Consider the following 21,372-nt stretch of genomic DNA (forward strand, 5'->3'; position numbering starts at 1 on the left):
TGCCCCATCCCGGTCCCCATGTTGTGGCTATGTGCCCCATCCCGGTCCCCATGTTGTGGCTATGTGCCCCATCCCGGTCCCCATGTTGTGGCTCTGTGCCCCCTGTGCTGTTCTTCACACACATAAAATAGAAAAAAAAAAAAGATGATTCTCACCTGTCCTCCGTTCCCTCGGCGGCCTTCCTGCAGATGTGGCCCGCAGGCACCACAGAGTCCGACCCCTTGACGATCCCGACCTGGTCCAGGAGGAGCCGCCGACAGCAGCGCTGCATTGCCGCACAGAGACTGTCTCCCAGCACAGCATTTTCAATGTCAGCCGCCGGCCAATCAGAGGCCAGCAGCTGACATCTGCATATGGCAATGACGTCATACTCGCTGCGCCGACACGCAGATATCAGCTGCTGGCCTCTGATTGGCCGGCGGCTGGCATTGGAAATGCAGTGCTGGGAGACAGTCTCTGTGCGGCAATGCAGCGCTGCTGTCGGCGGCTCCTCCTGGACCAGGTCGGGATCGTCAAGGGGGTCTGTGCCTGCGGGCCGCATAAAGCAGCCTCAGGGGCCGCATGCGGCCCGCGGGCCGCGTGTTTGAGACCCCTGCTCTAGATAATCACTGGTAAAGAAGATGACAACTATTTGGTGAGGGTCACTATTCTTTTTCCTCTTTGGAATATAACTTGATAATAACTTTACTATTTATTTATTTATGTTACCACTTATATAGCGCCATTAATTCCACAGCGCTTTACAGACATTATCACCACTATGTCCATTTGTTCTGAAGTACTATAGCAATTTGAGATTTCCCGTTCATTGCCATATACATGGCGTGTGTCCACAGGTCTTTATTACTGGAATTTCAATTGTACAGCATGTGAGCACTGGGGCCAGTGTAGTATTTCATAACATGAATTAAATGGTTTATTTGCTTCTGAAATGGTCATGAACGTTTTCAAGTCTGATACTAAAATGAGCATTTGATAAATCTGGCAAGAGATAAAATCCAGCTAGATAATAACTTTTGTAGTTTGTATTGTGAAATCTCCTGACAAATCCGTTTTAAGGGCTTCCGCATGAATCTATATCATGGCTCTGTTTTGTAAAATCTATTGTAGGGTTTTCCTAGAAGTACATGGGACACCTACTGTACCTCTGACGGTCAGAATCCCAACTGGGAATGAAGAGACATCCGTAGTTAGGTTAATGGAGCCGCGCTGCAGGTCCATACACAACGAGTCGCAATGTTCTGCAGGAAAAATACAGAAGAGCTAAACCAGATCTAAACTAAAGCTGCAGCCCCTCCGTTCTCAGGGTGAATGGGGGTGCCGGCATTTACCAAAGCACTTTTCATTTTAATCATAAAACAAATAGAAAGGGTTCATTTAGAAGGACATGTAGGAGTAAAATCAATAATTTTGTCATTTCGATATTTCTAATTTCTTGTTATTAGTCGGTGATGATCTGGATAATTGACCGTTTGTCTGTCTGCTTTCTCCTCTGTACCTGACCCGATTACTGAGCACTGCTGTCTTTGTCTTTGCTGCCAGCAATGAACCTTCTTGAACATCTATTATGTAGTCAAGAACGTTTGCTGTTACTTCTTGTGTGGAGTTTCTAGCTTCCAGCATAGAAGTAGAATAGTAGCATAAGACTGTCTATAGGAGAACCTACCCGGACTGTGAACATCTGTGCTTCCATTATCAGAGAACCTGGAGGACGAGGTCTTCTCCACTGAAAACCCCGGGGAGACTACAACTGGTAAGATTGATGGTTTTTGTTGCTCTATTAAGACAACATATTGATGTTTTTTAGTTTTACACTATTCATTCTTGAAAACATGCTGATGTGATTACTGTACTTAGAAACTAGTAGAAAGTTGGCCATAGAAGCAACAGTAACATCTCAGAGTTTCTATTAGCGTTTAGCAGCAATGATAATTTCTACACATTGCACACACATACTGGGGTGGATACAGATGGAAGACGGCCCCTGTGTAAGAACAATGTATGGGCTGTTTGTAGTTCAATAGCTTGTCATAATGCGCAATTACAACTGCTTTGAGGTGTAAGTGCGCCCCCTTACCACCTGGACCCTTGTGTGGCTACACAGGTTGCACCAATGGTGTGTTCTCCCCTGCACACTTACTCATACTTACCAGAACCTGCCACTTGAGGAAGCTACTTCCTGCATCAAGTTACAACAGCCTGTAAGAAGCTGCAACTGTTGTAATGTCCTGCATTTCAGACAGAAGAGGAAGGCAGGACTTCTCCCCACCAGTCTACCTGACTGCACCCCGGCCAAGTGTCCCAGCTCTGCTCCCCCCCCACTCATAGTTCTGGAAATATCTAGCGATCATGTAACAAAGCTAAATGCTGCATTTCCCACAGCCTCTGCTGCTCTATAACGGGAAAAGTTGAAGTGTGACTACAGCCAAGAAGGTGTGAAAAAAATAACAACCCATAGAAACATAAAGGGTGGATGCACTTTTACAACGGTTTTTAATACATGTACAAAAAATTACTACAACTTTACAAATCGCCATTCTGAAACATTTTGTCCAGTTTTGCATGAACATCTCCTATACAGACCTGTCTCTGTCCTTGGTAACAGACTACATCCAGGACTGTGTGCAGTCTAATCTCAGTGACAGGGGTGGGGGGGCACAGAAGTAATGGAGCGGCACATGACTGCAGAATAAGAACACACGGGATTCTTCAGAGTCGGTAACCATGGAGACACATAGATCTGCACAGGAGGGAACCGATGATTGGGGTCTGTTGGATTTTAACATGTCAGATCCTTTGTTTCCCGGAAGAGACGTAAATCCTTGCGTATTTCCTCTCCATATGTCAGTAAACATGCATGCCCGACTGATCTAATTGCAGACAATTATCTGAGATCTGCCGTCGAGGAAAATATCGGTCTGACAGGTCGGATTTTTCCTTATTTTTTTAAAAAAATCTTTCCTATACTAGCATTTAGGAGCAATGACGGCGTTCATTTTCGACTGCAAAGCTGAGTCACTGAGGAGCAGATAGGCACGTCTCTGATGTGTACGGGCCATGTTCTTGTAGCCGTATACTAGCCCCCTTGCACACCATCATTTGTATTTGTTTATTTGGCCCTCACTAGCCGGCCGGATTATGTTTGGCTGACTCCGCATAGAAGGTAACCTGTAGTGACATTTTGTCTTGTCATTCTGAGGGATAGTGTGACCTACAAAACACCGCAGCCCTCTCCGCTCTGCCTCACTCCGCGGGCAGATTGGAAGGACGCAGGCTCGGGGCAGCTGGATTCATGCAAGAATTTGTGTTCCTCCACAGATAACAAAATGTTGCCAGGATCTAAGCACCATGAAGCCCAGACTCTGGGGGTCGGCAAAGCTATTGCTGTCCTTACATCAGGAGGAGATGCCCAAGGTAATTTTTCTTATTTTTTATATTGTCTTATGTTAGAATTATTTCTCGGCTTAAACGACAGTTCAATGATGTTTGGTTCTGCATGTCACACTCCCCCCTTCCTCATGTACCAGATTAGTGCTGCTTTTTTAGCATTTGCATCTTATTACAATGGTGTAACCTATTCCTGGTGCTTTTGCCCACCCACCGTGCATAGTACTATATCACAGTGAACAGATTGGTGGGGGTCCTGCAGTTGGACTCCTGACAATCAGCAAATCATGACCAAAATGTGTATACAATTCAATCAGTCTTTTACTGAGTTCTTCAATTGAATGACATTTTAGATCACTGACTAATATTTCCATACTTGATAAGTTCATCTGGTCATTGCTTCTGCGCTGATGTAATATGTTACACTTCTAATTGGAATGACCCATAAGGAGGATTACATGTGTCTGCAATAATCAACAGAACGACATAAAATAGGATATTACAGACTGATAGAACTCTACTGGGATTCTCTTGCTACAGATATAACATTACACGTATGGTTTTGTCAAGATAAATCAATGTAAAGATCAATAATGTTTGTTTTTGAAGGTTAAAAGCTGTAACAATAAATGGAAATTTCACAGGCATGGTAATTAAAGCTGGAGATTGTCTTGTGGAGGTTAGAGCTCTGATGTCTTGCGAGTGGGAAGTGGCAATCACTGCGGGTCCCAGTTGTTGTCACTTTTTAGTCTCAATCCAGTAGTAAAAATTGGCAGGTTTTTAACTAGCAAAGATCTAAACAGCAAGGAAAGCTGGCCATGAGCCTGAAATAAATGTCATCTGAACCCACCTACGTGGACCAGCTGACCATCTCATTTGTGTAGGGTCTTCCCAACTTTACAGTGACAGAGGAAAGGAGAAGAAAGGTTATGGTCGGCACTCAGGGTGGATGGTGGTGATCAGTGGTAGGATGGATATCTAGACAATAACGTACAAACTATTGATTTGTCATCCTGTCCTGTTCAAAGGTATCACACTTTACAAGATGACCTGTACATTTTGGTCTTCCCAGATATTGATCACAGACTGTAAGGAGCAGCTTGGTTGACGCGTATTGGAGAGGCTGACCATAAACTCTCAGACAGAGAATGTTGGGGGAAAAACAGGATGGTACATCTTGAATTTCAAAATCAAATCCTAATGTTCTTTGTGGATATAGGCCTCCTCCAGATGTTTGACAGACGTATACTCCCCTCTCCCAGTTCTAAAACATGTACTCTTGATCGAGACAAGCATTTATCTCTATGGAAGGCTCAGGAGAGACAGCGGCCGGCCAAACGAAAATTAACCCAATAGTTATAAGATGTGGCTGGCCAGTTTAAGATTCATGTTTATATGTAAGAGGTTTCACATATGCTTGTCCTGTAATAAAAGAGAAAGGCAAGAACACTATGAACACTACTGGACTTCAAAATTTTCAATGACAATTCTAAACTTCTTAGTTCTTCTCCTGACACATTGAGACATTGAGCTTGCACAGATAACAACTGTAGTCTATTCCCCCTCATTCTCTTCTTTTTTTCTCTGTTTTCCTTTGACTATCATATTCTTTCTTCCTTCCTTCCTGTCTGCCTGGCCTCCTTCCTGCCTTTCTTTCTTTCTGTATATCTTACTTTTGTTCTGTATGTTTCTCTCTCTGACTTTTTTACTCTTTCCTTCTTTCTCTAATTAACTTTCTCTCTCTTTCCTTCTTTCGCTGCCTCTTGCAGACTCTCATTATGTTTTGTTCTACATCTGTCTCCCACTGATTCTCTCATTCTTTCTTTTCTTCTCTATCTTACTTTCTTTGTCTTTCACTGATTCTTTCCTTCTTTCTCTGTTTCACTGACTCGTTCAGTTTCGTTCCTTACTTTTCTGTCTCATTCATTTTCACTGTTTTCTTTGTCTACGTTTCTACTTCACTTTTGAATATCTTATAAACCACCTTAACATTGATCAGTGATGGCTCATGGATTGTAATTATAAATGGTCTGAGCTAAAATGAATCACAAACCCAATAACAGAGATGTGTCTCTGTACCCTTTTACAAGTTAAAATATACCCAGTAAAACTAACCTGAAAATCCACACGAACAACCACAAAACATGCATGTGTTATGTTAACATGCCTACAATCTTCGTCTTGCATGGTGAATGAGGTTTGGTAAATGTTCTGTACTGTGTTGCGGAATTTTGATACAGATTCCACATGAAATATGAGCTGTATGGATCACCAGCTCCTCACTATGCTCCACTCTATCACGCCTAAGGACATCAATCTCATTTGGTTTTCCTATATCTTTCACCGCTTATTCAGTGCACTATTTTCTGGCTTTTCTTCCCCTCCTTTTCCTCTTACGGTCAGGGTTCCTCAGGGTTTAACTCTAGGTTCCCTCCTCTTTTCTCTATACATCTCCCCCATTGGACTTGGACCAACCATCAGCAGTTTTGTCTTTCGGTATCATCCCTGTCCTGATGACATCTAATTACACACATCTTCTCCTGGCATCACCCCCGCATTACTACAAAATGTCACGCTCATTTCACCTACACCTAAAAACATTTATAGGAGCCATCCTTTTCTTACCTTTTAAACAGTAAAAACTCTTATTGTCACTCAGATTCATTCTCGTTTGACTTTTGTAACTCACTACCGGTCTTCCCCTTAGTAAACTCTCCCCTCTCTTATCTTTCCTGAATTCTGCAGCCAGGGTCATACTTTTATCCAGCCGCTACATGAATGACTCTACTATGTGCCAGTCATTGCCCATCTACTACAGAATACATCAGAAATGTATAATACTCTTCTATAAATCTCTCTATAGTGCTGCACTACCCAACCTCTCCTCCCTCATCTCTATCTACCTCTGATCTACTAATGGTCTAAGACTGACATTCTCCATAATCAGACCTCCCACTTCTGTCTCCAAGACTTTTCTTGTGCTGCACCATTTCTCTGGAATGCACTACCCCAGACAAACAGAATAATTCCCAGTGTCCACAGTCTCTATTCAATCACTTCCTCAGAATCTGGTCCTTTCTGTCATCTGTTCCTACACGCTCCATTCACTCAGTAGCACTTTGTTTCTAAATATATACAAATACTGACTGGTGACTGGTTCATGCACAAATATCCCTATTTATTATATTGATGACTGGACCATACATGACAAGCACTTTTTACCTTTTGTGTCTCCCCCATCACCTTATAGATTGTAAGCTCTTCCAAGCAGGGCCTTCACTCCTCTTGTTTTGAATTGTTTGTACATTAACCCTCTAAATTGTAAATGCTGCAGAATATGTTGCCGCTATACCAATAAACTTATTATTAGTAGTATCAGTAGCTGTAAACCTGCCATACAGTGGGTCAGTAGGAATTATGTATAGTAAATTGCATGTATTGTAAATTTGGTGAGTTATATAACAATCTTCTGAATTGGTAAGAATTCCTATACATTTGTATAGTTTCTATGTGGATTATATATTACGTGTACATATAAAGGCCCAGGGTTATCAAGACCAGTGATTTTCCAGAAGTCGCAAAATGGTCTTCACTCACACTTCGCTCAGATGAAACTCTGACATCCGAGGGAAGTGTGAGAACTGCAGCCAAATAGTGGTTGCTGATTGGCTGCAGCGTTCACGTGGAATGACAATATCACGCGAGCGCCACGAGAACTGGAGATGACATCTCTGGAATGGCACCAGAGCGAAACTTGAGTATTTGGGATTTTTTTTTATTTTACACTGGGGAATGCATAATTTAAGAAGAGATCGTCCGAGTAATGGACAACCCCTTTAACTACCTGTTGGGATGTGCTCAAATCTGACTTGTTTGTAAGTTTATATTTTGAACAGCCTTAAGAACACAAAGTTCTGGATATTCTTGTACTTTGGTATATTAACATAAGCTACTCTCAAGTCAAAGGAAGCCGGCATCAGTTCTCCCGACTCTCCCCAGATAGATATTGTAGGGAAGGAGAAAGATGGGGCATGTTGAATTTCATTGCCCACTCTTTGTTCTTTTGGGAGATAAGCCGCCCCCAAAGGTTCTGGCAGCTGCTTATTCTCCTCGGGCAAAATACATGCCGAGCTGAGCATGCAAGTGTTTGGGAGAGATGGCTGGTTCCAAATGAGCATTTGTCTGATGGCTAGTGAAGGTGTATTGGCACTTTTCATTATGGCAAGATGACTGTATTAGGAGTCAGCAGAGTGTTTTTAAAGGTATCCTGTCATTCGATTCATGCTGTCCAAACCACAGGCACCATGAATCTGATCTTAGAGGCACAATTTTTAATTTTATACATAAGATAGTGGCGGCTTCTAAGCAGAAGCCGACTGAAGAATGGACCGGTCACTTCTGTTAGCCACTGCACTGCTTTCAAAGCCTGAAGCCGTTAAAAAAAAGAAAAAAAGATACAAATGCTTGAACAAATGCAGAAAAAAGTTGTTTTCACACTGCAGTGGATATGTTCATTATTTTTAACATTAACTGATCTCTTTTTTGGTGTGTTCCAGGCTGAATTCACTTAGGATATATCTACAAACAGGGTCTTTTTGAAGCGGATTCCGCCTGAAAAAGCGCATAAAATGAACATAGTGCACAGCAATGTCAAAACGACATTGCTGTGCGCATGTTGCTGCTTATGTTAATTCTTTTAACTGTTTCAGTGCTCATAGCAGACCATGATTTTTGCTATACACAGCAGATCTGTAGTATTGTTGTCTATAATAAAAGTGATCAGACAAGCGCAGATTCAAGTTCCCTAAAGGGACTACAAAATATGCTAAAAAAAAAATATATATATGAAAAAAAATATATAAAAGTTTGAAACGCCCATCTTTTCCTCCCATTAAGAATAAAAAATGAACCTCTTCACAACTTTTCACGTACCAATACGTCATGGTCGTATGGGTATGTCATGGCGATCATGCGGGGGCAATTGCCGCCAGGAGCTAAGCATAAGTTAAAGCCAAGCTCTGTCTGTCACAGCCAGGAGCGGTGCCTGCGCCGCCCAAAGCCATTTGACCAACTAAATGCCGGAATCGATGTTGATTGCATTTAGAAGGCTGGGGACAAGGAAGGGGGCTTCCTCTCCCTTCCGATCGTTGCTATGGCAACCCGAGATAGTAATGACGACCACCGAGTCAGCCAGCTACAGCAAGCCTGTTAGACCATGCCAGGAGAATGGTCTAAGAGACTTCTGTCAGTGCAACACTGACAGGTATAGTGCATTGCAATGCATTATACCAGCGATCAGACTAATGAAAGCTAAAGTCTCATAGAGGGACTAAGTAAAAAAGTTAAAAAAAAAAAAGTTAAAAAGAAATTGTAAAAATATGTAAAACAAAAATCACAACCTAAAGAACAAAAAAAAAAGAAAAAATATTATACCAATAAGTACACATTTATGTAAAAAAAGTATAAATATTTGGTATCGCCACTTCCAGAAAGACGCAATCTATTAAACAATGAATACTGTAAAAATATTAAATAAAAAAGCGTGTTAAAAACTATGCTTTTTCATACTACGCATGTTAGGGATCCCCGCAATCACACTGACCTGGAGAATCCTATTCCCTGATCATTTTTTCCATATAATGAATACTGTAAAAGCAAAACACAGAAAACAATTGCTGCATTGTGCTTTTTTTTTTTGCAATTTCAATGCACTTTTTTTTTCCCCACTTTCCAATACATCACATGATAAAAGGTGTCAATTAGAGTACAACTCGTCATGGAAAAAACAAGACCTCATATGCCAATATTGATGGAAAATGAACACGTTATGGCTCTAAGAAGAAGGGGAGGGAATAAGCGAAAAGCTCAAAAATTGGAAACGCGCAATGTCAGGAAGGGGTTAAGGTTGGGTAAAAAAACAGATAAGGCAGAAACAGACTTTAACAAAAGTTCTTTAAAATATTTAGTATCAATGAAAGGTTTGGACACGTATTCATATATATATTTTTTTCCTTTTCCTTTTGAAAATAAATATATGCATTAATTACCGTAATTTGAATTAAGAAGTAATTCTAATAAAACGTTATATTGGTCAAAAAGGTTATGCAAGATGATTTTGAATGCTATTTTAGAGTTTTCAGTAGTAGACACCCTTTTTCTTCTTACCTGCTTGGTACACACTTCTGATTTTCTGAAACAACTTATAAGCTAGTCTCCAGGGATGGATTTCCAAAGGTCTTGAAGAAGTTCCCATGTATGCCGAGTACTTGTTAGCTTCTTTTCCTGGACTCTGCTGTCCAAAATATCCCCAAACCATCTCTATTGGACTGAGGCAGGGTGCTTTGAAGTACACGGCTCTCCATTGCCCTCCTTTTGTCGGCCTGGAGGTCTATCCTTTACTGCAATGTAAGAAATAATCAGGTAGACCGGCGTGTAGCTGCAGAATGCTGTGGTAGCTACTCTGTTAAAATTATCAATATTTTGAACCCGAACAATATCACACTTATCTTCCCCAAGATTCATGGTGGGAACCGAACATCCATTTATCCTATCACCTTCTTGGTCTCTCTTGAGGACACACGGTTAGTTAAAAATCACAATTTTGGATTCATTAGATGAAATGACGTATTTTCACTGGGCCAATACCTGTGTTTCTTGGCCCAAGCAAGTCACTACTTATTTGTCTCTCGGCACTTCTACCATGAAGACATGATCCAGACTTCTCTGAGTTGTGATGCTCCTTGAGCTCATTTATATATTCAATTGGACTCTAATCTAAGGGGCCAGTAACTTACGATTTCCGAGGCTGGGGATAGGAATACACTAGTCCTGTACAGTAGCGATCACTCGTCGTCCTACTTCTCTCTGGTGATCCTCGTTGTAACCTGTTTCACGCTAGAAGTTATTGCTTTTGTCACTGTGCTACCATTGAGGAGAGAACTCTGCCATATTCTGCTGTGATGGCAGATGTTTCCACAGTCGGTGGCTGCTGATGATGGTGACAATAGGATTATACCACACAATTACCTCCTGGAGTGGTGACAACTACAGAGAAGAAACTGTTGGAAGTTTGTCATCACTGGATTTATACTTCTGATTCTCTTATGTGATATACGTGAGTTTGCCTGCAGCAGGCGTTACCTCTGATTTATCTGTGATTTATGTACAGCCCATTGTGGGCACACATCCGATATAACACACTAATATTGTGGCTAGCCTTTAATCGTGAGGGCCATACTGTGGACATTGTCTTTAGTCCGTTTGACCATGATCGGCATTAGAGCGAAGTAGTGCTGTTTAATTGGCTTTGGCTCATATTTTGTTTTTATTCCTTTAGTATTAATCTTTTAAAGGGAACCTGTCAGGTTGGATAACGCTGTTAAACTTTAGCTATAGGGTTAGTCTGCAGGTTAATAGCGTTCGAAAGGTACCCGGCAGCTGTACTGAAATAGTGACACCCAGGAGAAAATTAACATTATTCCTCCCAGGAGTCACCAGCTTTCAGTCATAAAGGCGTGCTGGCGCTGCTTCAGTCATCGCTCACTATACTGTGAGCAGCGACTGTAAGCACACCCTGGCACTTTGACTGACAGCCAGCTCTGCATTGCATCAGTGTAAAGCTGGCTGTCAGTCAGTGTGGGTGTGCTTATGGGCACCGCTCTCAGTGCAGTGACTGTAGCCGCGCCGGTATGCCTGCATGACTGAAAGCTGGCGGCTCCCGGGAGGAATAAAGTTAATGTTCTATCTCCGACCTGACAGGTTCTCTTTAAGTAGGAGTCCCATTGGTCCAACCCCCAGCAATCAGTCAGTTATTCATTATCCTATGGAAAAGAGTCAATTACAAATCGATGAACAAGTTTGTCTCTCACTGTAGTATTGTATTCTGTGCAGTTTGCAATATTAATATAGTAGATTTTTTAGATGTCTAAAATAATCCATATTGTCTTTATCTCCAGGAATGAATGCAGCTGTGCGAGCGGTGGTGAGAGTGGGAATTTATACAGGTGCCAAAGTCTTCTTTGTACATGAGGTGTGTATATCTATTTCCAGGCTGCTACAAATGAGTTTGTTACTTTGCCCAAATCCCTGTGCTTCCCTGAATCTGCCTCTATTTTACTTTTTTCATTTTGTCTCTCCATTACTTGCCCCTTTTTTTCCTTTTGATGCAGAATATGTGAATTCCTGTTTGAGGTCCAAGAGGGGGTGTCAGAAGATATTTTTCTGGGGGTGTAATCCTCCCCTCTATGATTCTGCCCAATCACTGCTCGGCAGCATGTAAAACTGGTTGAACATCGTGATCTCTTGAGATCTCCCTGTCCTCTATGTGACTGGCCTACGTGTGTGCAGGAAAGTCTTTGTACTCCGTGCTCATGCAAGATCAGGGAGATCACGTGCGATCATGACAGTCAACCAGTTCCACATGCTGCCGAGCAGTGATTGGGCAGCATCATCGAGATGGGAAGACTACACACCACCACCACCAGAGAAAACTCTTCTGACATGCCCTCCTGGACCACAAGCCAGGAATTGGCATACTGGGCACCAAAGGGAGAAAAGTAGGCAGATCTCCTCCACAGGTGGACAAAATGGAAAACGGCAGATTTGGGGGAGCACTGGGATTTTGGGAAGGTAACAAACTCATTTTTTTGGACATGTTAATAAAAGGGACTTAGCCCCTATAAAAATCATACTGGTACTATAAAATCTATAGATTTTAGTAATTTAATTTTATATAAAAGTTATAATAGTATATAACTTTTATTATATATGTAAATGAGGGGACTTTGGTGTACACTTGGTGAATAAAGGGCTCGGTGTACTGTTCAGATCCCTCAATTACCATCTGATGATGGTTCTGATCTTATGATGATTAGAAGCAATCACTTTGGAGCACTACCTGATCTAAATCCCCAGCCCTGCACATACTGATAATGTAGAGGCCAAGAGCAAACACCGCAGCAGTCCGTGCAGGGGCCGAATTGTCATCCTTCTCCTGTGTGAAGTGGATGCTCTGCTCACAGGATTGCAAAGTAGCGGGCAGAAGATGCTGAAAGGAGAGGGAGGTGACCATGTCCAACCCTGACACTGTGTGACGTGCTCGGCTCCTGCATGTCAGTGTGTGCGCGCTCTCATCTCCTTCTCCTGTGTGTAATGGCCACTCACTGCACACAGGATCACATAGCAGCAATCTGCCGCTACACACAGGAGGACATGAGCGCTCACACACTGTCACATTGTGCACATTCTTATGTCCCATTTCTGTCGGCATCAGCCTCCCACTGTTCTGTGATCCTGTGTGCGGAGAGCCCCCCGCTGCACACAGGAGAGGGATGAAAACGCACCTGCACACACTGACACTGTTTGCTTTTGGCCCCTGCAGTGTTAGTGTGCACAGGGATGGGGATTCAAATAAGGCAGCGCTCTAAAATGAGTGCTGTCAAGCTCCATAAGAGGATGGTTGAGAATGATAATTAAGGGGGCGAAATGGTGCACCAAGCACTTGGCCACGGCAGGGGTGTACTCAAGCCCCCTCATTTATATATCTACTTAAACTGGTTTTATATAAAGGTAACTTACTAAAATCTACAGTACTAGTATGATTTGTATAGAAGATCTACATCGTTCAATTTCAGTTTTGTGGACGACCAAATTCTTTTAAAGTTACTTTACTTTTGCTCTATACAAGTATGATTGCAATGAGTTCTCATTAAATGCAGTTGTCATTATAGGGTTACCAAGGACTGGTCGATGGAGGTGAAAACATTCGAGAAGCCACTTGGGAAAGTGTCTCAATGATGTTGCAGTTGGTAAGTGTGATGGATGCGATAACGACTTCATATTTGTCTTCAGAAGATGCCAAGGGCAGAGATCGCCTCAAGATTTCGTGATCAATCCTATTCTGGTTATAAATTAAATCTAGGCTCCAGCAACGCTGGCGAAGTGTCACCATTTTGATTTGGGGCAGGGGTTACACACAGACTTCTCACCAATCAACCCGATGTTGCAGATAATGTAATTGGTCTAATGTTGAGGGGGCCGTTTTACAGTCACATAGATTGTCTTAACCTCTTCCTGACATATGATTGTATCTGTACATGCTATGTTAGGTTCCATTGTATGGAGCGGGCTCAGGAGCTGAGCCTGCATCATACACGGTAAATGCTGGCTCCGATCAATGCTGTTTAAACATGTAAAATGCCGCGGTCAATCCATGATAGCAGCATTTAAATACTACGATCGCCAATGTGCATGTGCACCCACTGCCATCCTTGATTTCCTGTGAAGCATAGAAGAATGTAATTTTGTCCGTATCCTACAGTATGTATTGCAGTTTATAAAACACGCAATCCGATCATCGCAGGTTCAAGTTCCTAAAGGATACGAAACATAAAATTAAAAAAAATATATATATGAAAAAAAAAAATTCATATTGCCCCCTCCCGTTTTCTCCAGTGATAATAAAGTAGTAAAAAAAAAAGTATATTTGGTATCACTGCGCCCATCCAGTCAATCAAAATATAAAGTTTAATCAATGTGTACCATAAATGGCGTAAAGAGAGAAAAATATAAAGACCAGAATTGTGGAGTTTTTGTAGTCACCACACCTCCCAAAGAAATATGTTTTTTCATAGTGCCATTATCCACTCAAAAATGGTATCAATAAAAATATCAGCTTGCCATGCAGACAATAAGCCCTCACACAGCTCCATAGACAGAAAAATAAAACCGTTACAGCTTTCAGAAAATGGAGACTCATTCCAATTTTTTTTTTTTTTTTTACAAATTTTAGATTTTTTTCATCATTTAAATAACAAAACTTTATGTTTTGTATCGCCATTATAACACTGATTTTGCATTTTATCACAAAATGAATACTGTAAAAAGTCTACAAACAAATGCGGAATTGCTGTTTTTTTGTTCCAAATTTTATCCTCACTTGAAACTTTTTTTCACGTTTTTCTATTACATTGTATGGTAAAATGAATGCTGTCTTTCAAAATTACATCTTGTTCTGTAAAAAAAAAAACACGCCCTCATACAGCCGTTGATGGAAAAAAAAGTTATTTTTTCGGTAGCAGGAGAGGATCGTTCGGCCGACAGTTATCTAATGTGTATTGCCAGCCTTAAGGCCCCCATACACATTAGAGTGATGTCTGCCGAACCTGACGATATTGATGGGCTCGGCTGATAGTTTAATGTGCATGGGGGCATGGGACGACTGTCAAGCCAAATCGTGGGGCATCGGTGGATTGTCAAAAAAACTATTTTAAAAAAGAAAAGTTTTAAAAAATATGAAAAAAATAAATAATAAAATTCAAATGACCACCCCCTTCTCCTATAATAATAGCCATCGTTGTAAAGTAGGCTTGAAAGGAATGTGTAATCAGAAATTGACCTATTGTTTAAATCAGGTTTATATTATATATGTTTTTTTAAACTTTTTTGGTAGTGTTTTTTTTCTTCAGTTTTCCATATCACTCTCTACATCAGGGATTTCAAACTCAAACACACAGAGGGCCAAAATTAAAAACTTTGACAAAGTCACGGGCCAACCAATATACAGGATAATGGGCCCCACACAGTCCTCCATACAGAATAATGGCCCCACACAGTCCTCCATACAGAATAATGGCCCCACATAGTCTTCCATACAGAATGATGGGCCCCACATAGTCCTCCATACAGAATAATGGACCCCACATAGTCCTCCATACAGAATAATGGACCCCACATTGTCCTCCATACAGAATAATGGGCCCCACATAGTCTTCCATACAGAATAATGGGCCCCACATTGTCTTCCATACAGAATAATGGCCCCACATAGTCCTACATACAGAATAATGGGCCCCACATAGTCCTCCATACAGTATAATGGCCCCACATAGTCCTCCATACAGAATAATGGGCCTCACAGTCCTCCATACAGTATAATGGCCCCACATAGTCCTCCATACAGAATAATGGGCCCCACATAGTCCTCCATACAGAATAATGGGCCTCACAGTCCTCCATACAGTATAATGGCCACACATAGTCCTTCATACAGAATAATGGATCCCACATAGTCCTCCATACAGAATAATGGGCCCACATTGTCTTCCATACAGAATAATGGCCCCACATAGTCCTCCATACAGAATAATGGGCCCCACATAGTCCTCCATACAGTATAATGGCCCCACATAGTCCTCCATACAGAATAATGGGCCTCACAGTCCTCCATACAGTATAATGGCCCCACATAGTCCTCCATACAGAATAATGGGCCCCACATAGTCCTCCATACAGAATAATGGGCCTCACAGTCCTCCATACAGTATAATGGCCACACATAGTGCTCCATACAGAATAATGGATCCCACATAGTCCTCCATACAGAATAATGGGCCCACATAGTCTTCCATACAGAATAATGGCCCCACATAGTCCTCCATACAGAATAATGGGCCCCACATAGTCTTCCATACAGTATAATGGCCCCACATAGTCCTCCATACAGAATAATGGGCCTCACAGTCCTCCATACAGTATAATGGCCCCACATAGTCCTCCATACAGAATAATGGGCCCCACATAGTCCTCCATACAGAATAATGGGTCTCACAGTCCTCCATACAGTATAATGGCCACACATAGTCCTTCATACGGAATAATGACCCTCACATAGTGCTCCATACAGAATAATGGACCCCACATAGTCCTCCATACAGAATAATGGGCCTCACAGTCCTCCATACAGTATAATGGCCCCACATAGTCCTCCATACAGAATAATGGGCCCCACATAGTCCTCCATACAGAATAATGGGCCCCACATAGTGCTCCATACAGTATAATGGGCCCCACATAGTCCTCCATACAGAATAATGGGCCCCACACAGTCCTCCATACAGTATAATGGGCCCCACATAGTCCTCCATACAGTATAATGGGCCCCACATAGTGCTCCATACAGTATAATGGGCCCCACATAGTCCTCCATACAGAATAATGGACCCCACATAGTCCTCCATACAGAATAATGGGCCTCACAGTCCTCCATACAGTATAATGGCCCCACATAGTCCTCCATACAGAATAATGGGCCCCACACAGTCCTCCATACAGTATAATGGGCCCCACATAGTCCTCCATACAGTATAATGGGCCCCACATAGTGCTCCATACAGTATAATGGGCCCCACATAGTCCTCCATACAGAATAATGGACCCCACATAGTCCTCCATACAGAATAATGGGCCTCACAGTCCTCCATACAGTATAATGGCCCCACATAGTCCTCCATACAGAATAATGGGCCCCACACAGTCCTCCATACAGTATAATGGGCCCCACATAGTCCTCCATACAGAATAATGGGCCCCACATAGTGCTCCATACAGTATAATGGGCCCCACATAGTCCTCCATACAGAATAATGGACCCCACATAGTCCTCCATACAGAATAATGGGCCTCACAGTCCTCCATACAGTATAATGGCCCCACATAGTCCTCCATACAGAATAATGGGCCCCACATAGTCCTCCATACAGAATAATGGGCCCCACATAGTGCTCCATACAGTATAATGGGCCCCACATAGTCCTCCATACAGAATAATGGCCCCACACAGTCCTCCATACAGTATAATGGGCCCCACATAGTCCTCCATACAGTATAATGGGCCCCACATAGTCCTCCATACAGAATAATGGCCCCACATAGTCCTCCATACAGAATAATGGGCCCCACATAGTCCTTCATGCAGAATAATGGGCCCCACATAGTCCTCCATACAGAATAATGGGCCACACATAGTCCTCCATACAGAATAATGGCCCCACATAGTCCTCCATACAGAATAATGGGCCCCACATAGTCCTCCATACAGAATAATGGGCCACACATAGTCCTCCATACAGAATAATGGCCCCGCATAGGGGTGGTGGTTCTGGTGTCGCGGGCCAAATAAAACCACCCTGCTGGCCAGAGTTTGCCTTGTATGCTCTATATTAAAAAAATGAAGAAGAAAAAAGAGAGTTCTTGAAATTTTCACCATGGCCTCTAGGTTTTATGCAAAAGAATCACATTTCTTTTTTTGTGCAAAAGACGTTTCAGCTGTCTCAGTATCCGCACAGGCAGGATTACAATGAAAGTTAACACCTCTATATCCGGTAGATGACACAGGATCACCATTCACTTGGTGATGGTCACGATGACCTTTGCCCTTCCTTATAGGATCATGCTGACATTAAAGGTCGGAAGGTTTGTATGTAAAAGATCTAGGAAGTAGATGCCTTTGTTTAGACTTTTTTTTGGCCCAATTGAAAATTGTTAATTTTTTTGTGATGGCTCAATATTCATTTTTGGATTTTACAGTGACCCTTGGTCATTTATTGCTTTTGAAATGTTTTTTTTACGTTTTCTTGGTGTTTTTGGTTCTTAATTCTCATTAAAATGAAAGAGATGACGTTTACTTTCCTGGAAACTTTTAAATAACTTCCACAGTTGTTTGTGAGATGTTTGCCCTATTGAAGAAGGGGCATTGTGACAACTTGACATTTCTTTTTGGCTAACCCTTGCCAGGATAGGATACTTAAGTCTGTACATCTTTGTAGCCAAAGGGTTACAGTCAATGTCCAGGACTAAAATAGCCTGCCAGATGAGGTCAAAGTTCTAAGTGGAGTCTCCTTTCAAATGCCACCCATAAATAGATGGATACTCTGACCTTTACAATTAACACTATGGCTGGAAATGCTTTTAGAAAGACATAATCATAGAACCGGAGATACAAATCTTGTGATAAAGACTAAGGCTTCAGAAGTGTTTGCTTTGGTGCCTTTTCTTGAAGGCTTGTGTCCATTTTCATAAATGGGTATTTTTGGATAATCCTAGTAAATACAAGCAGTTTACTGCATATTAAAATTTTCAGTACTGTCTACTCTTTTCGTTTGTTGCCTTGGAGACCGACCACTGCTGCTAAACAGCAGAACATGCGCAGTGCTTACAAGCTCTTTTCTGTTGTGCTTGTAAGCACTGTTTTGAAGCTGGCCAGGACCGCTGGAGCGTGCTGTTACCTCCTAGTCCTGGCCAGTTTCAGCACAGTGCTTACAAGCTAAACAGTAGCGGTGGTCGGTCTCCTAGGCGATAAGCTGTAAACAAAAGAAAAAGAAAGTGTTGCAAATTTTAATACACCGTAAGCTGCAAAAGTGCTTATTTTTACAAGAACTATCCTCTAATATTCATATATGAAGAAAGGAATAAGCCTATAAATAATAGACATTAGAAATACACTGCGTTGTTGTCCACGATTCTAACTAGAATAAGTGGCTGAGCTGAAATTGGTGCATTGGTTTAGCGGCACTTTCCATGTGTGAGTAACTGTACGTCCTCTCTGGATGTATTTGCTGCTGAATTTACAGAACAAATACTCAGCGGCAACATTTCCACTAAATAGATGTACCCCTGATGTCTACTATTGCAATGCGAAATCCTTAAGAATATCAGCTGCACAAAGTGACTTGCTGTGGATGTGAAATCCGCAGCTCTTGTCAGTTTACATGTGAATGAGATTTCATGCGATCTCATCCCCACCGCTGATACTGTAATATGCTGCCGATTTTCCATTCCTTAAAATCTGCAGCAGGTGACCTAGATGACCAAGTCCAAGCTCTCACTGAAGGTGGACATGGAAGTGGAGTAGATTTTCCCAAGAGGCAAATCTTTTAAAGGGGGTTGTCTGACCTCTAAAATATTTTCAAAATGGCAGGGATGGTCATTGCATGTGCTTCAAATGACATCCCGATCCAGTCACCTGATGGCTGCAGCCAATCACAGGCCTCACTGGATGTCGTTGCTTCTGATCCAGTCTACCAAAGCTGCGCCCGTACTGGATCCTCTGGGGTTAGAACTGGTGAGTATGGCGTCTTTTCACTATTTTGAATCCTTGCATGACACTTGCAATTTTTTTTAGAGGTCTGACAATGCCTTTAACCAGATATAAGTCTGTAGAAAATAAATTATGTATTTGTTCTGTTTTTTAAACGTATTTGCAAATTTGTTTATTTTCCAAAACTTCCCATATTGGACACACTTGCTTCCTGCACTCTATGGGGACATGCATAATGGCAGCAGTAATTAATCTGAATAAATTGGTAGATAATTGTCATTAATATAGCACCTTCCCTCAGAGACCAGAACATTACAGGGTAGCTACAGACGAAGCCTTATCTGCGAGTATAAAGTTAGGGCTCATTCACACATCAGTTTTTGTGTACGAGTGCTATAAATGTTTTTCACTAGTAGCACTCATACCTAAAGTGAATGGGGCTGTTCACATGTCTGGGATTTTTCAGTCCACGCAGAATCGCAGAGACATGTGTGGTACTGATCCACTTGTCAGATCAAAACTGGCAATGTCAGCCTATGGTTTCGTGAAACAATTGGACAGCACTCAGATGCCATCAGAGTGCGGTCTGATTTTCGAAGACTGTTTGATAGGAGAAGGAGAAGGTACTTTCCCCATATGAGAAAAACTCCAATGCAACTCTGACCGAAATCGCTGATGAAACTTGGTCACTTTTTCTTGTACATGAAAAAAAAATGACATGTGAATGAGCCCTAAGGTCTTTTCACTTTGGCAGAAAAAAAGCTATAATCAGTGCCAATCGAAGATAAAGCAAGTCAATTGTTTACCTGCATTCATATTACACAATGATCAATAGGATTTTTTTTTGCATACAAAAGCAGCAGGCAGATGCCCTTTTACACGAGGGAACACGTTGACGACAATGACTTTTATATCTGCATAAAAGTTTTGAAAAATGACAAAGAAGCAAATTATTAATGATTGTTTGATTGCATTTCACCAGGCAATGATTGTGACAGACAGTGAATGATCATCTCCCCCTGATAAAAGACCCTTTTCTTTCCTCCATTATCAAGGCCTCCAGCAGCTTAAAAGAACGGTACAGAAGCCCTCTGTCCTGTGCTGAGAATACCATAACGCTATATTCCAGCCCAGCCAAACCTCTTTGAGATGATGACCTAAAATTGCATTACAAAATGGTCTTCCAGAGGGTGGTCCTCTCATAGACCATACCAACACATAAGGTGGAAGGGAACTGAAAATATGCTGGAAAATATCTGATAGTTGGAGGAGTGTTTTTTTTTTTGGAAAAGTCTTTCTGTATGTACAGCAAAGTGACCAGTGAACTTCAGAAGCCAGGAGGCGTCCGCCTGTTGTGATCAGATCTGGTGGTAAAAGCGGAATATAGGAATCACTTAAATTGTATAGAAAATATGTGTATTTTAAAAACCTGACGTGAATAATGTATCAGGATAATTGTTTTACTGGACTCTGAAGGATAGAACAGCAGAATCTTACCATGCTCTTCTAGACTTTTAGTTTTGCTGTATAATAAAGTGACAGACTGGAGACAAAAATAATTGATTTTTGTCCTCTATCGTGGCATTAGAGCCCTATGGACACAATAGCATGTACGTTGGGAGCGTTCTCGGTATACACATAAAGCATAGGGAAAAAATGCGGTATGAACATACAGTCATATGAAAAAGTTTGGGCACCCCTATTAATCTTAAGCTTAATGTTTTATAAAAATTGGTGTTTTTGCAACAGCTATTTCAGTTTGATATATGTAATAACTGTTGGACACAGTAATGTTTCTGCCTTGAAATGAGGTTTATTGTACTAACAGAAAATGTGCAATCTGCATTCAAACAAAATTTGACAGGTGCATAAGTATGGGCACCTCACCAGAAAAGTGACATTAATATTTAGTAGATCCTCCTTTTGCAAAAATAACAGCCTCTAGTCGCTTCCTGTAGCTTTTAATGAGTTCCTGGATCCTGGATGAAGGTATTTTTGACCATTCCTCTCTGCAAAACAATTCCAGTTCAGTTAAGTTTGATGGTCGCCGAGCATGGACAGCCCTCTTCAAATGATCCCACAGATGTTCAGTGATATTCAGGTCTGGGGAC

The 21,372-nt window shown here is 41.7% G+C and overlaps 1 protein-coding gene across 5 annotated transcripts in view; it reads left to right on the forward strand.

Moving 5' to 3' along the window:
* The window catches only part of PFKM (phosphofructokinase, muscle), an 88,297-nt gene that overhangs the window by 42,883 nt on the left and 24,042 nt on the right, over positions 1 to 21,372 (forward strand). For 2 of the 5 annotated variants that reach the window (XM_073663202.1, XM_073663201.1), the window contains exons 2-5: positions 1,700 to 1,753; positions 3,319 to 3,414; positions 11,343 to 11,416; positions 13,116 to 13,193. In XM_073663202.1, the coding sequence (XP_073519303.1) occupies positions 1,700 to 1,753; positions 3,319 to 3,414; positions 11,343 to 11,416; positions 13,116 to 13,193 (302 nt within the window). Of the gene's footprint in view, positions 1 to 1,699; positions 1,754 to 2,637; positions 2,768 to 2,795; positions 2,926 to 2,953; positions 3,164 to 3,318; positions 3,415 to 11,342; positions 11,417 to 13,115; positions 13,194 to 21,372 lie in introns of those variants that run through there. The other 3 variants (XM_073663203.1, XM_073663204.1, XM_073663205.1) reach the window with 3 other exon arrangements.

The sequence above is a fragment of the Phyllobates terribilis genome, unplaced genomic scaffold (genome assembly GCF_046119375.1).
Source record: "Phyllobates terribilis strain yellow unplaced genomic scaffold, ASM4611937v1 Scaffold_2__4_contigs__length_985480577, whole genome shotgun sequence".
NCBI classification, from domain to species: Eukaryota; Metazoa; Chordata; class Amphibia; order Anura; family Dendrobatidae; genus Phyllobates; species Phyllobates terribilis.